Genomic DNA, 13,568 nt, shown 5'->3' on the forward strand with positions numbered 1-13,568 from the left:
TTCCTCAGTGAACATAATGTCCTGAGCAAGAGTCAGATTGGGTTCACTCCACAACACAGAACCACTGACCACATTTACACCCTCCACACCCTCATCCAGAAACACGTCCACCAGAACAAAAACAAAATATTCTCTTGTTTTGTAGATTTCAAGAAAGCATTCGACTCAATTTGGCATCATGGTCTGTTTCTGAAACTACTAGAAAAAGGTATTGGGGGAAAAACCTATGATATAATCAAGACAATGTACATAAATAATCAATGCGCTGTAAAAATTGGAATCATGGAAACCGACTTCTTCCCCCAAAGTAGAGGGGTGAAGCAGGGCTGCAGTCTCAGCCCCACCCTGTTCAATATTTATATTGATGATTTGGCCAAATCCCTGGTAGAGTCAGACATCCCTGGTCTCACCCTCTCTGACACTGAAGTCAAGTGTCTACTCTTTGCAGATGATCTAATCCTGCTCGCTCCATCTAAGGAGGCTTTACAAAAGCAATTAGATCATCTGCAAAAGTTCTGTCAGACCTGGGCCCTGACCATTAACCTGGACAAAACAAGAGTCATGGTCTTCCAGAAATGACCCAAGTGTCAGAAAGACCAACACAGGTTCCTCCTGGACTCTACAGACATACAAAACACACACAGTAACACATACCTCGGATTAAACATTACAGCCACAGGAAATTTCAATCTGGCCATTAACGATCTGCGAGACAAGGGCAGTTCCTACTGGATGAAAATGGAACACAGAACTACACTACATGTCATGTTACACGTAGTGGTGCGCACCGTGCAGATCAACTTCCGGCCGTGCAGCAATAGATTCTGCGACCGCACGTGTGTGTGCACGCATAACAACACTTGTCAAACAGTGACAGACAGACGTGCACAATCTGCTTCATACGTAGGCAGCTTCTTGTCACGCGTGACAGAGTTTGCGCACGTCGTTTCCGCGTACGCGTGAGCGCCTGACAAAAATGTTCAATCATCTTCATGCGAGCGTTAATGCGTGCGTTCGCTAAAAAACGCATGAATGTTACACGTGGTCACTACGCGTAGTGTGATTACCGGCGTGCAGCAGTCATCACGCGTGAATGTGCGCGTGAACGGGGGGCCATTATAAGTCAATGAGTAAACTACATTACACGTCAGGCGCTGTCAGCTGCACAGGCGTCAAAGCACGCGGATGTGACATGTCCAGTTGATATGTGCGCACGTAATATGACAAGATTGTACCGACACACACACACACACACACACACACACACACACACACACACACACACACACACACACACATCGTTGTAAATCTGTCATTGACATAATGTATTCCCTAGCCCCTTACCCTAACCTTAACCATCCAAAACAAATGCCTAAACTTAACCATTACTCTAAACCTAATTATCACCTAACGTCTTAACCCAAGTCAAACAGCCCTTGGAAAAAGTGAGGACCGGCCAAAATGTCCTCACTTCCCAAAAATGTCCTCACTCTGTTGGTTAAAAACTTGTTCCAGTCCTCACAACGTAGCATGTACAAGAACACACACACACACACACACACACCTAGATGATCCCTACTGTTTTGTCTCATTTCATTATTTTTTTGGCTGCTGTGCTGCAGTGTTTGGTCTTTCTTGTCTTGTGGTGTGCCACGTCTTTATGTTTGTAACTTGTATTGCACAATTAAAAAAAAGAAAAGAAAAAAGGAAACCTTTTTCAGTGTGGAAATTCTGTTCGAAACTTTGACAAATTATTTCACTGCTGCATTTATGACATGCCATTATATTGATTATGAAATACTTCCACAACTGATAATCTATTGCAGACACAGTACACTGCAATCAGACTCCAGTGTGACTGTGTGAGTCACTACTACTTCTCAGGTTACTGTGACTGTATGACTGAGGTAAACAAACAACACACATTTATACAAATATGCAAAAATACAGACGGCGTGTAGTGGGAAAGTAAATACAACAGTTACATTGTCAGTATACAGTTATACAGAGTAATATCAGTATGACTTGACTCATGATCATAATATCAATCGGTACAAGTAACAACATACAGACAAATAGATGCAGCCACATAGCCACATGGAACATCCTCATGGAACATCTTACACAAACAAGCCACACAGATTTTTGACTTGTTGAAAATTGAGACAACGGTGAATGAAAATGTTTGACTGTAAACGGTATTATAAACATATACTTGCAAATTCTTGCTAAAAACATTTACAAGGTTCATTAAAAAATGACAATTTCCTGGAGTCATGGTAGATGACGTTTGGAAAATATGAGCATTTTATCTCTCTCTTTTTTTTTTTTTTTTTTTTACAACAATTTGAATTTCACTCTCATGCGAACAATTGGAGTCAATGCAACATGGCATTTTTAAACATCAGTTTTTCACTTATGGAGCCAATAAATCATTGTTACAAACAAATTACCAACATGCTGTCTAGATGCAATTTAGGTATTATCAGATTTTTGTCTTACTGTAATGACTGAATTTTTGACAGCCGTTTGAAATCTGCCTTTACACACTAACAGCTGCTGTCTTCCACAGGTGACTGACTGGCTTAGTCAATTTGTGAAGCTACATGTGACATTTCCACTTACCAATTAGCTCAGTGAGATAGAGCATGATTGTTGGTGTTGAAGACACAAGCCTCAGCTTGAGCAACATTTCCATATGATGATCTACCTGAACTTTTCACAAAGGTTCAGCAGCCCCATGCCAGACGTCCTCAACTGGAAACACAAGACAATAGTCCTGAAGTCTCTGAATTTCAAAACTTTGAAAATTCATAAGAAATCAACCATATGTGCTACAGCTTTGGAACTTTCACTTTCAAATTGCCTAATTTTGCCTAATTTTGCCTAAAATTGCCCGGCCCCGACCATTGGTGCACAGCAGCTATAATTTCCTTTGATCTGCTGACATAGCAGATCGTTGACGTCCTCTGTGTTGATGTCCTGTCCTCTTTCTGTTTAACTTTCCTAATGTGTTGCCCAGATGAAACAGGCCAAGTGTTTAAGATTGGAAGCAGGTCCCAGCACGGTGAGTCCAGTATATACTGAACACATAAACCCTCCACTTTGCCAAAACCCTGGATTATGGTCCAATTGGAACAAATGATGAAAGACAGAGGGTGTCATACTTTATCTTGATGAACAGCATCTGATGGGTATCCCTCCAAATCAAACATCATGCATCTAAAGTAAACATGCATTCTTATTTAAAAGATCTAATCTTTTATCAGCCTGAGGCATGCACAACTTTATCACTTCTTGATAGGTGTGTGTGTGCAGATTCAAGGCTGAAGGTCGACGTTCTCTGAAGGTTCCACTGCTTGAACAGTTCCTTAACTTTCTTCCGGAATTTTTTTCCGACGATAACATAGAGGATGGGATTGAGAACACTGTTGAAAAAGCCTAGGTAGGTGACAACCTGTTTGCTGATATATATGATGTCCTGTAGCTTGCACCCTCCCAAGATTTTTGCTGTTATTAGCATTTCTATTATCTTCACCACGTGGAATGGTAACCAGCAGACCAGGAACGCCACGAGGACTGCCAGGAGAAGAGTGGTGGCCTTACGCTCTATGTTATGAGAATCTAAACGGTTTAGGGCTTGAATGATTTTGAAATTACAAAAGGAAATTATTAAAATGGGGATGATGCAGATTAGAATAATCCGTATCCCCTCAAACGACAGCTCTATATTTGTGCTTGGGTATTCAATAAAGCATACTGTCTTGTTGTTAGGCAAAGTTATCATTTGCCTATACATGAGTATTAGGATTGTCAAGAGCAAGCCAGAAGCCCATACCAGCAAACAATGCCAGTTTGGCATACTTTGGCCTACGCATTTTGCAATTGGACAGTGGGTGCACCAGTGCCAGGTAACGATCAATGCTGACCAGAACAAGGAAGTTGGTGCTGCAGTAGACGTTCATTAACTCTTTCGCGACCATTGACGAGTTAACTCGTCACAGCCTGCCGAACGTTCACGACCATTGACGAGTAAACTCGTCAAAACCGTTTTTTTTACAGATTACGATAATAGACACTCTGAGGTACCCTGTGTGTGAATATGGTAGTCCTCTGATATGTAAAACTGTTTTAAACTAAAATCAAAACATAATGTTTTTTATAAACTGTGTGATTTTGGTTTTGTTTGAGTAGTAATCGTTCTCCTTGAATGCTGCTCTGGGGACAGCGTGCAGCGCTGTGCGGCTGTCGGCTACAGTGTTGCGACTTTCTCGCTGAATCTGGCGACTTTCCAAACCCTCTTTTGACAAAAGCGACCGACGACAAATCTGGCGACTTTTACCGGTGCTTTTACAAACGTTTCTGGTTTGGAGACTCGGATCTGAAAGCACGTTATCACTGCTGTTTTCACGGCGCTGTGCAGCAGAGCGGGCGCTGAGCAGCGGGGGCTGTGACCGGCCGCCCCCGCCCCAGAGCACTCATCGCCGGCCAGTCACACAGCAGTGTCACGGAGCTGCTGCGCTGCGGCCAGAGACCCGCACCGCTGCACCGCTGCTCTCCAGGCTGCCACACCCCCCAGATATGCCTACAAATATATTTATTTAGCCGTAGAAATGATTTGGGAGACAAGCCACACTGCAGAGTAGCGGTAAAATGAGCCGATTGCCACTTGACACAAAAGTGCGTTTTTCTCTGAAACTAGAGCGGGAGCTCCGTTTTTGGAGAAACCCAGCTCTCTTCTTCTACTTCGTACTCACGAATGAAACGGCGGAAAAACTCGCCGTTTTTTCGAGGAGCACGTTGGAAAGTCACTCTTCAACCACGTGAAAACAGTTTGTTTCTAGGTGATGTAGGAGAGTTCGGTTCGATGTGAGAAAAAGGTAAACAAATAGCCAAAAACATGTGGTCCTGAGCGGATGTGCTGAGGAATTAGTGTGGTCGCGAAAGAGTTAAGATGCTGAAGGGAATCAGTCGGCACATGATAATACCAAAGGACCAGTTGTATTTATCAGCTGCGTACTTAGCATAAACACAGGACACCAGGATGAGGTCTGCTGCAGCCAAGTTGCTCAGGTAGATCTCAGCCACAGTGCAGGCCTTCTTGTGGAGACAGTAAACCATCAGGACAAACACATTGAAAATGATTCCCAGCACACAGATGGTGAGGATATAGACTGTCTGTGCAGTGTAGGTCCAATCCTCTGGTGGTTCAAAACAACATTGTTGTGTATTGTTTTTCGTGATGTTTTGGTCGTCATGCATAGGCGCAGGACTGAAGGTAGTGGCAAAGCTGTGGAGGACAGCAAACAGGGCAAAAAGGGTTCAGGTGTTGACAGTGTTCCACAATATTGACAATACAACTTTGCCAGTTATTGCATCTATACAGTGTTAATGAAATGTTAAATGCTGATGAGAAGCTGCTTATATAAACATCACTGACTGACACAGAACATGATGAGACAAAGGCAGAAACAAGGCAGTAGTTTGGTTGAGATTAAAAGACTGGGTTTGAAAACTTGTCTCACTTTTTGAACAGACTGTGCCTTTCTCGAAAAAAAAAACATCTTTTCTGTTCAAGTCACTTTGGTCTTGTGGTGTCGATGTTGAATCAAATCATCAAATCAAATCACATTTTATTTGTTTGGTACTTTTCATGCAAAAAAAGCAACACAAAGTACCTCACAGATGCTGCAAACAACAAAGAAGAAAACCAACCCCCCCCCCCCCCCCACACACACACACACGCACTAGCTGTCATTAGAGAGACATGGCCAGGCACCAAGACCTGAGGTAGGAACAAAGCCATGTTTGGGGGCCAAACCACGGGAGCGTTGCCACAGAGACAACCCCGACCCGGGCAGACAGGAGGCCCCACACCCAGGTGCGGAGCCCTCTAGCCACCCGGGCTGGAGCCATCCACAGGACAGCAACCTCATCGGTAGACCAAAAGCAACTCCCAGTGTGGTAGGCCCCCATGAGGAATACAAAAACTCTGATGACTCTTCCGTGACGAAAAATAAAAGATAGAAAAGCAATACAAAAACCTATTGAACCTTAATGCATACCTGGTGGCAGAAGAGTCATTCTTCCAAACAAAGTCCACGTGTAGGGTGTCAAAATTCCCAGCTCCACTCAACCAGTGGCGTCTGCTACAGTCTTCTGTGTCTGACTTGCTCTCTTAAAGTACGAAGAGAACTGGTATTACGTAAAGTGTATCGGTTCATAAGCTCCTCCTTCCCTTCTCCTCCTCTCCCTCCTCTTCTTGTAACTATGGAAGAGCATTCACCTTAAAGAGCATTAGGGCCAACAACGGAGATTTGTTTTTTAAAGATTTTTATCTCCGAAATTCTGAGTTTTTTTCTCAGAACCTTAAAAAAACAAATCTCCGTTGTTTGCCCTAATGCTCTTCCGTATCAGTATATATGGCAGTAAACAGAGACAGACACAGATACATAGAGTGTCCATTAAACAAGACACAAGTGCCACTACAGAGACTGTGAACTGTAACCTGATTCCATTTCTCCTACAATTTACGTCCATTATCCGTTTTCAACCACAACCATAAAATAAATATTACACATCCTCTAATTGCATTTTTTTAAAACCATATCCAAGAATTATTATCATATTAAGTCTCATAAAATAACAATTTGAACTATACCCTGTGATTTACCCATGAGCAGATATGTAGTGGACAACAAGATGTCAAAGAATAAGAGTCAAATCTAGCCTAGAAATCTAGACGCACCCTAGCGGCAGCAAATATACTGTATTTGCTCCGCAGGTCAGTCTAGAAACGAGCCATAGAAACTATTTGAGTCTCGAACACCGTTTGTGTTCACCAATCACAGCGCTCTATCCGTTTAGAGAGTTGTTGGGCGGGCTTAACGCGATGACGACATACTTGCGACAGTGAAAAACATGACAAGATGGCTTTGGCAAAGGAATCGTTTGAATTGGCGTTGGCATCAACTTTGAAAGAATTAAACTTGTCATTTTCTGTAAAAGTTGAGCAAGAAACTGCACTGAAGTCATTCATTTCGAAGAAGGATGTATTTGGTGTTTTGCCGACGGGATATGGGAAAAGTTTACTCTACCAGCTTGCTCTGCTCTTCCTGCTCTTTGCTCTGATTAGTCGTAGCGCTACCCTATTGCGTGCAGAGGCAGTCTGAAAGACAGCCTTCATCCCGCCCCCTGGATTGAGCCGAGGTCTACTGGTCGTTGCGGGCTAAGTCAAATCTGAACCTTTGCATTAAAAATGACCACAGGTTTAATTTGCTCTGTTCTGTTGATATAAGTGGACACAAGAGATCGTTGATGTGTGGTCATGTCTGATCCTGTGTTGATGCCTGGTCCTTCTGTAGATGCTAACTTTCCTCCTAAAGTACTGCCATGAGAAGACATACAGCAGTGGAATAGAGAACTGACAAAGGCCAGATACACTGACACATCATGTCCTACATCTAGAGTGTGAGACCAGCCGAGGTAAGTCGCTCAATGTCCATGCCCTCGTACATCCAGAGATGACTCCATAATGATCCAAAGTGTCCAGGATGATCAGAACTTGGTAGAGCAGCTAGCAGATGATAACAACAAGGACTGGTATGCTGCCTTCCTCTCTGCATCTCATCTTCCGGCTTCTACGGGTTACTTTAGTGATGTGGTAACTACAGAAGGAAACAATAGGAACAGGGCAAAGGAAGCCTACTATGCTGACAGTCATGTTGTAGCGCAGTCTCCAGCTTTCATGAGGGATCTGATTTAGACCAGCTCTATTTACAACTGTTGTGTGCATGCAGTTTTCTTCAGTAATGTGGGCCTCAAGCCAATGTGGTGAGTGAACTCACTTTTTATTTACTAACACATAAAGTAGACGTCAAGAAAAATAAGAAACCACCTTATTCAAAAAAAACTTTGCAATGGTGACAAACAATTTTACTGCTGTATTTGTGCCATGCCAGGTGTTACATTATATTGATTGTGCTAGAGTAGTTCAACAACTGATAATCTATTACAGACACAGTAAACTGCAATCAGACTCCAGTGTGACTGTGTGAGTCACTACTACTTCTCAGGTTACTGTGACTGTGTGACTGAAGTAAATAAACAACTCACATTTATGCAAATATACACACAGTGTGTAGTGGGAACGTAAATGCAAGACTTACATTGTCAGTATACAGTTATACAGAGTAATATCAGAATGACTTAGGATCATAATCATATCAACAATTGGTACAAGTAACAACATGCAGAGAAATAGATGCAGGCATATAGTCACATGGAACATCCCATCATTAGACTTTAACACTTTCCGTGCACAGTACATATCATTTCCATCTCTTTTGTACATTATTTCCATTTCAGTTTATGGCCATTACTTCTGCAGTATAATGCCCTGCCCTCACTGCCTTTCCTCCCACCGAAGCTGCCTTCATCAGCTCTTCTTAACATTTCCATGTTTCCCACATTCTATGTTATAAACAGTTTTCTTGCCTGTATACAACATCTATTGCACGTCTGCCCATCCTGGGTACAGGGATCCCCCTGTTGCCCACCCAGAGTTTCTCCAATTTTTCCCTGTTAAAATAGTTTTCTATGGAGTTTTTCCTCAGTCGATGTGAGGGTCTAAGGGCAGAGGATGTTGTTATGATGCCATATACTGTACATAAAGCCCTTTGAGACAAACTGTTTTTAAAAAGCAGGCTATACAAATAAAATTACTTTGCTTTGCGTTGTTTATTAAAGCAGATAACAGCGGCACGGCCGTTTCGGCTAATGCTGTGTTCAAGGCAGGCTTTTGAAACCGTAAGTTACAGCTTCAAGTCACAACTACGACTTGGTAGCGTTCCAGGTAACCCGTAGCTCGTGTTTTTACCGTCCTGTTGTCTGTGAAAGTTCCCTATAACGGCCACTCGTAACTTCCGACCCGTGAACTCATACCAGATCGAACTGGTATGACTTCACAGGAAGGAAAAACACAAAGTACGAGTTTCCTTGAACGCACCATGAGTTAGCAGCCCCCGCCCTTGTCAGGCATCAATTGGTCCTCGTGCTACGTCACCACATTCATGCGCATCCCTTGGCTGCACACACAGCCCTTCATGCCGTTCTCTCCCCTCATTGGATAACACTTGTATCCCACAAGGAAAATTTTCTCCTCGGGTTACAGCAGAGCAGAGTGACGGAGAGACTCGTGTTTAGGCTGAAATACTTCATGTAAGTGATTGCTGACGGAAAATAGGACTATTTAGGACTTATATTAACAAAAACATTCCACTGATATCTGCTTTAATGTAGCAGTGTTATTATTGTGTTGAGCCTGAAAGCATTTTCAGCCACAGCTGTGGGTTATAACTGTTTATTTGAGATCCATATCCTGTAAAGTCACCACACCCTGAGTTTTGACACCCTCTGTGTTGATGTCCTGTCCTCTTTCTGTTTAACTTTCCTCATGTTGCCCAGATGAAACAGGAAGGGAGGTTTAAGATTTGAAGCAGGTTCCAGCACAGTGAGTCCTGCACTGAACACATAAACTGTCCCTCCACTTTGCCAAAACCCTGTATTATGGTCCAATCAGAGCAAATAAATAAAGACAGAGGGTGTCATACTTTATCATGATGAACAGGATCTGATGGGTATCCCTCCAAATCAAACATCATGCATCTAAAGTAAACATGCATGCTTATTTAAAAGATCCAATCTTTTATCAGCCTGAGGCATGCACAACTTTATCACTTCTTGATAGGTATGTGCGTGCAGATTCAAGGCTGAAGGTCGACGTTCTCTGAAGGTTCCACTGCTTGAAGAGTTCCTTAACTTTTTTCCGGAATTTTTTTCCGACAATAACATAGAGGATGGGATTGAGAACACTGTTGAAAAAGCCTAGGTAGATGACGACCTGTTTGCTGATATATATGATGTTCAGAAGCTTGCACTCTCCCAAGATTTCTGCAGTTTTAAGCATTTCTATTATCTTCACCACGTGGAATGGTAACCAGCAGACCAGGAACGCCGCGAGGACTGCCAGGACAAGAGTGGGGGCCTTATGCTCCGTGTTATGAGAATCTAAACGGTTATTTAGGGCTTGGATGATTTTGGAATTACAAAAGGAAATTATTAAAATGGGGATGATGAAGATTAGAAAAATCAGTATCCCCTCAAACGACAGCTCTATATCTGTGTTTGGGTATGTAACATGGCATACTGTCTTGTTGTAGTTAGGTGTCACTTGCCTATACATGAGTATTGGAATACCCAAGAGCAAGCCAGAAGCCCATACCAGCAAACAAGCCAGTTTGGCATACTTTGGCCTACGCATTTTGTAATTGGACATTGGGTGCACCAGTGCCAGGTAACGATCAATGCTGATCAGAACAAGGAAGTAGGTGCTGCAGCAGAGGTTCATTAAGATGCTGAGGGGAATCAGTCGGCACATGGTACTACCAAAGGACCAGTCGTATTTATCAGCTGCGTACTTAGCATAACAGGTCACACAGGACACCAGGATGAGGTCTGCAGCAGCCAAGTTGCTCAGGTAGATCTCCGCCACAGTGCAGGCCTTCTTGTGGAGACAGTAAACCATCAGGACAAACACATTGAAAATGATTCCCAGCACACAGATGGTGAGGATATAGACTGCCAATGCAGTGTAGGTCCAATCCTCTGGTGGTTCAAAACGACATTGTTGTGTATTGTTTTTCGTGATGTTTTGGTCGTCATGCATAGGCGCAGGACTGAAGGTAGTGGCAAAGCTGTGGAAGACAGCAAACAAAGCAAAAAGGGTTCAGATGTTGACAGTGTTCCACAATATTGACATTACAACGTTAGTGTATGTGTCTTGAGCAAGTTCCATTTTTGTTTATGGAAAAAAAAAAAAAAATATATTAAAATTGTTTAGTACCTTTTAGTGCATGTCACTCTGTGTATCAACCATTAACATGCAAACTAGAATAATGAAATTTCTTCTTTGACAGTTATTGCATCCATAGCTCTATACAGTGTTAATGAAATGTTAAATGCTGATGAGTAGCTGCTTATATAAACATCACTGATTGACACAGAACATGTTGAGACAAAGGCAGAAACAAGGCAGCAGTTTGGTTTAGATTAAAAGACTGTTTCAAAACCTGTCTACCTTTTCTGAACAGACTGTGCCTTTCTGGATAAAAATCTTTTCTGTTCAAGATAGTCACTTTGGTCTTGTGGTGTCGATGTTGAATCAAATCATCAAATCAAATTTTATTTGTATGGCACTTTTCATGCATAAAAGCAACACAAAGTACCTCACAGATGCTAAAAACAACAAAGAAGAAAACCAAAACCTCCCACCCCCACAAATACACACAGAGATATAGATACATAGAGACACACACACACACTCACAAATTTACACCCACACCCACTAGCTGTCATTAGAGAGACATGGCCAGGCACCAAGACCTGAGGTAGGAACAAAGCCATGTTTGGGGGCCGACCACGACTAGGGAGCGTTGCCACAGAGACAACCCCGACCCGGGCAGACAGGAGGCCCCACACCCAGGTGCGGAGCCCTCTGGCCACCCGGGCTGGAGCCATCCACAGGACAGCACCCTCATCGGTAGACCAAAAGCAACTCCCAGTGTGGTAGGCCCCCATGAGGAATACAAAAACTCTGATGACTCTTCTGTGACGAAAAGTAAAAGATAGAAAAGCAATGCAAAAACCTATTGAACCTTATGCATACCTGGTGGGCAGAAGAGTCATTCTTCCAAACAAAGTCCACGTGTAAGGAATCAAAATTCCCAGCTCCACTCAACCAGTGGCGTCTGCTACAGTCTTCTGTGTCTGACTTGCTCTCTTAAAGTACGAAGAGAACTGGTATTACGTAAAGTGTATCGGTTCATAAGCTCCTCCTTCCCTTCTCCTCCTTTCCCTCCTCTTCTTGTAACTATGGAAGAGCATTCACCTTAAAGAGCATTAGGGCCAACAACGGAGATTTGTTTTTTAAAGATTTTGAGTTTTTTTCTCAGAACCTTAAAAAAACAAATCTCCGTTGTTTGCCCTAATGCTCTTCCGTATCAGTATATATGGCAGTAAACAGAGACAGACACAGATACATAGAGTGTCCATTAAACAAGACACAAGTGCCACTACAGAGACTGTGAAATGTAACCTGATTCCATTTCTCCTACAATTTACGTCCATTATCTGTTTTCAACCACAACCATAAAATAAATATTACACATCCTCTAATTGCATTTTTTTAAAACCATATCCAAGAATTATTATCATATTAAGTCTCATAAAATAACAATTTGAACCATACCCTGTGATTTACCCATGAGCAGATATGTAGTGGACAACAAGATGTCAAAGAATAAGAGTCAAATCTAGCCTAGAAATCTAGACGCACCCTAACGGCAGCAAATATACTGTATTTGCTCCGCAGGTCAGTCTAGAAACGAGCCATAGAAACTATTTGAGTCTTGAACACCGTTTGTGTTCACCAATCACAGCGCTCTATCTGTTTAGAGAGTTGTTGGGCGGGCTTAACGCGATGACGACATACTTGCGACAGTGAAAAACATGACAAGATGGCTTTGGCAAAGGAATCGTTTGAATTGGCGTTGGCATCAACTTTGAAAGAATTAAACTTGTCATTTTCTGTAAAAGTTGAGCAAGAAACTGCACTGAAGTCATTCATTTCGAAGAAGGATGTATTTGGTGTTTTGCCGACGGGATATGGGAAAAGTTTACTCTACCAGCTTGCTCTGCTCTTCCTGCTCTTTGCTCTGATTAGTCGTAGCGCTACTCTATTGCGTGCAGAGGCAGTCTGAAAGACAGCCTTCATCCCGCCCCCTGGATTGAGCCGAGGTCTACTGGTCGTTGCGGGCTAAGTCAAATCTGAACCTTTGCATTAAAAATGACCACAGGTTTAATTTGCTCTGTTCTGTTGATATAAGTGGACACAAGAGATCGTTGATGTGTGGTCATGTCTGATCCTGTGTTGATGCCTGGTCCTTCTGTAGATGCTAACTTTCCTCCTAAAGTACTGCCATGAGAAGACATACAGCAGTGGAATAGAGAACTGACAAAGGCCAGATACACTGACACATCATGTCCTACATCTAGAGTGTGAGACCAGCCGAGGTAAGTCGCTCAATGTCCATGCCCTCGTACATCCAGAGATGACTCCATAATGATCCAAAGTGTCCAGGATGATCAGAACTTGGTAGAGCAGCTAGCAGATGATAACAACAAGGACTGGTATGCTGCCTTCCTCTCTGCATCTCATCTTCTGGCTACTATGGATTACTTTAGTGATGTGGTAACTACAGAAGGAAACAATAGGAACAGGGATAAGGAAGCCTACTATGCTGACAGTCATGTTGTAGCGATCTGATTTAGACCAGCTCTATTTACAACTGTTGTGTGCATGCAGTTTTCTTCAGTAATGTGGGCCTCAAGCCAATGTGGTGAGTGAACTCACTTTTTATTTACTAACACATAAAGTAGACGTCAAGAAAAATAAGAAACCACCTTATTCAAAAAAAACTTTGCAATGGTGACAAACAATTTTACTGCTG

The 13,568-nt window shown here is 42.6% G+C and overlaps 1 protein-coding gene and 1 pseudogene across 1 annotated transcript; both read right to left on the bottom strand.

Moving 5' to 3' along the window:
• Positions 1-3,048: 3,048 nt before the first annotated feature.
• LOC146963658 (B2 bradykinin receptor-like) lies at positions 3,049-5,286 on the bottom strand (annotated as a pseudogene).
• Positions 5,287-9,366: 4,080 nt separating this feature from the next.
• LOC146963659 (B2 bradykinin receptor-like) lies at positions 9,367-11,823 on the bottom strand. Its single transcript, XM_085767210.1, has 2 exons — positions 11,726-11,823; positions 9,367-10,754 (listed from the first exon to the last, which is right to left on the bottom strand). Exons 1-2 carry the CDS (start codon positions 11,743-11,745, stop codon positions 9,710-9,712), a joined length of 1,065 nt encoding a protein of 354 aa, XP_085623336.1. The 5' UTR covers positions 11,746-11,823; the 3' UTR covers positions 9,367-9,709.
• Between the last annotated feature and the right edge of the window lie 1,745 nt (positions 11,824-13,568).

The sequence above is a fragment of the Trachurus japonicus genome, chromosome 22 (assembly GCF_045865225.1).
Source record: "Trachurus japonicus isolate A0001 chromosome 22, Traja_1.0".
In the NCBI taxonomy this organism is placed as follows: Eukaryota; Metazoa; Chordata; class Actinopteri; order Carangiformes; family Carangidae; genus Trachurus; species Trachurus japonicus.

What these genes read in the sequence shown, in the direction of transcription:
- LOC146963659 (XM_085767210.1), bottom strand. Translation starts at nt 11,745, where the DNA reads ATGACTCTTCTGCCCACCAG. An exon ending in ATGACTCTTCTGCCCACCAG is followed by an intron (nt 10,755 to 11,725) that starts GTATGCATAAGG and finishes TGTCTTCCACAG; the next exon opens with CTTTGCCACTACCTTCAGTC.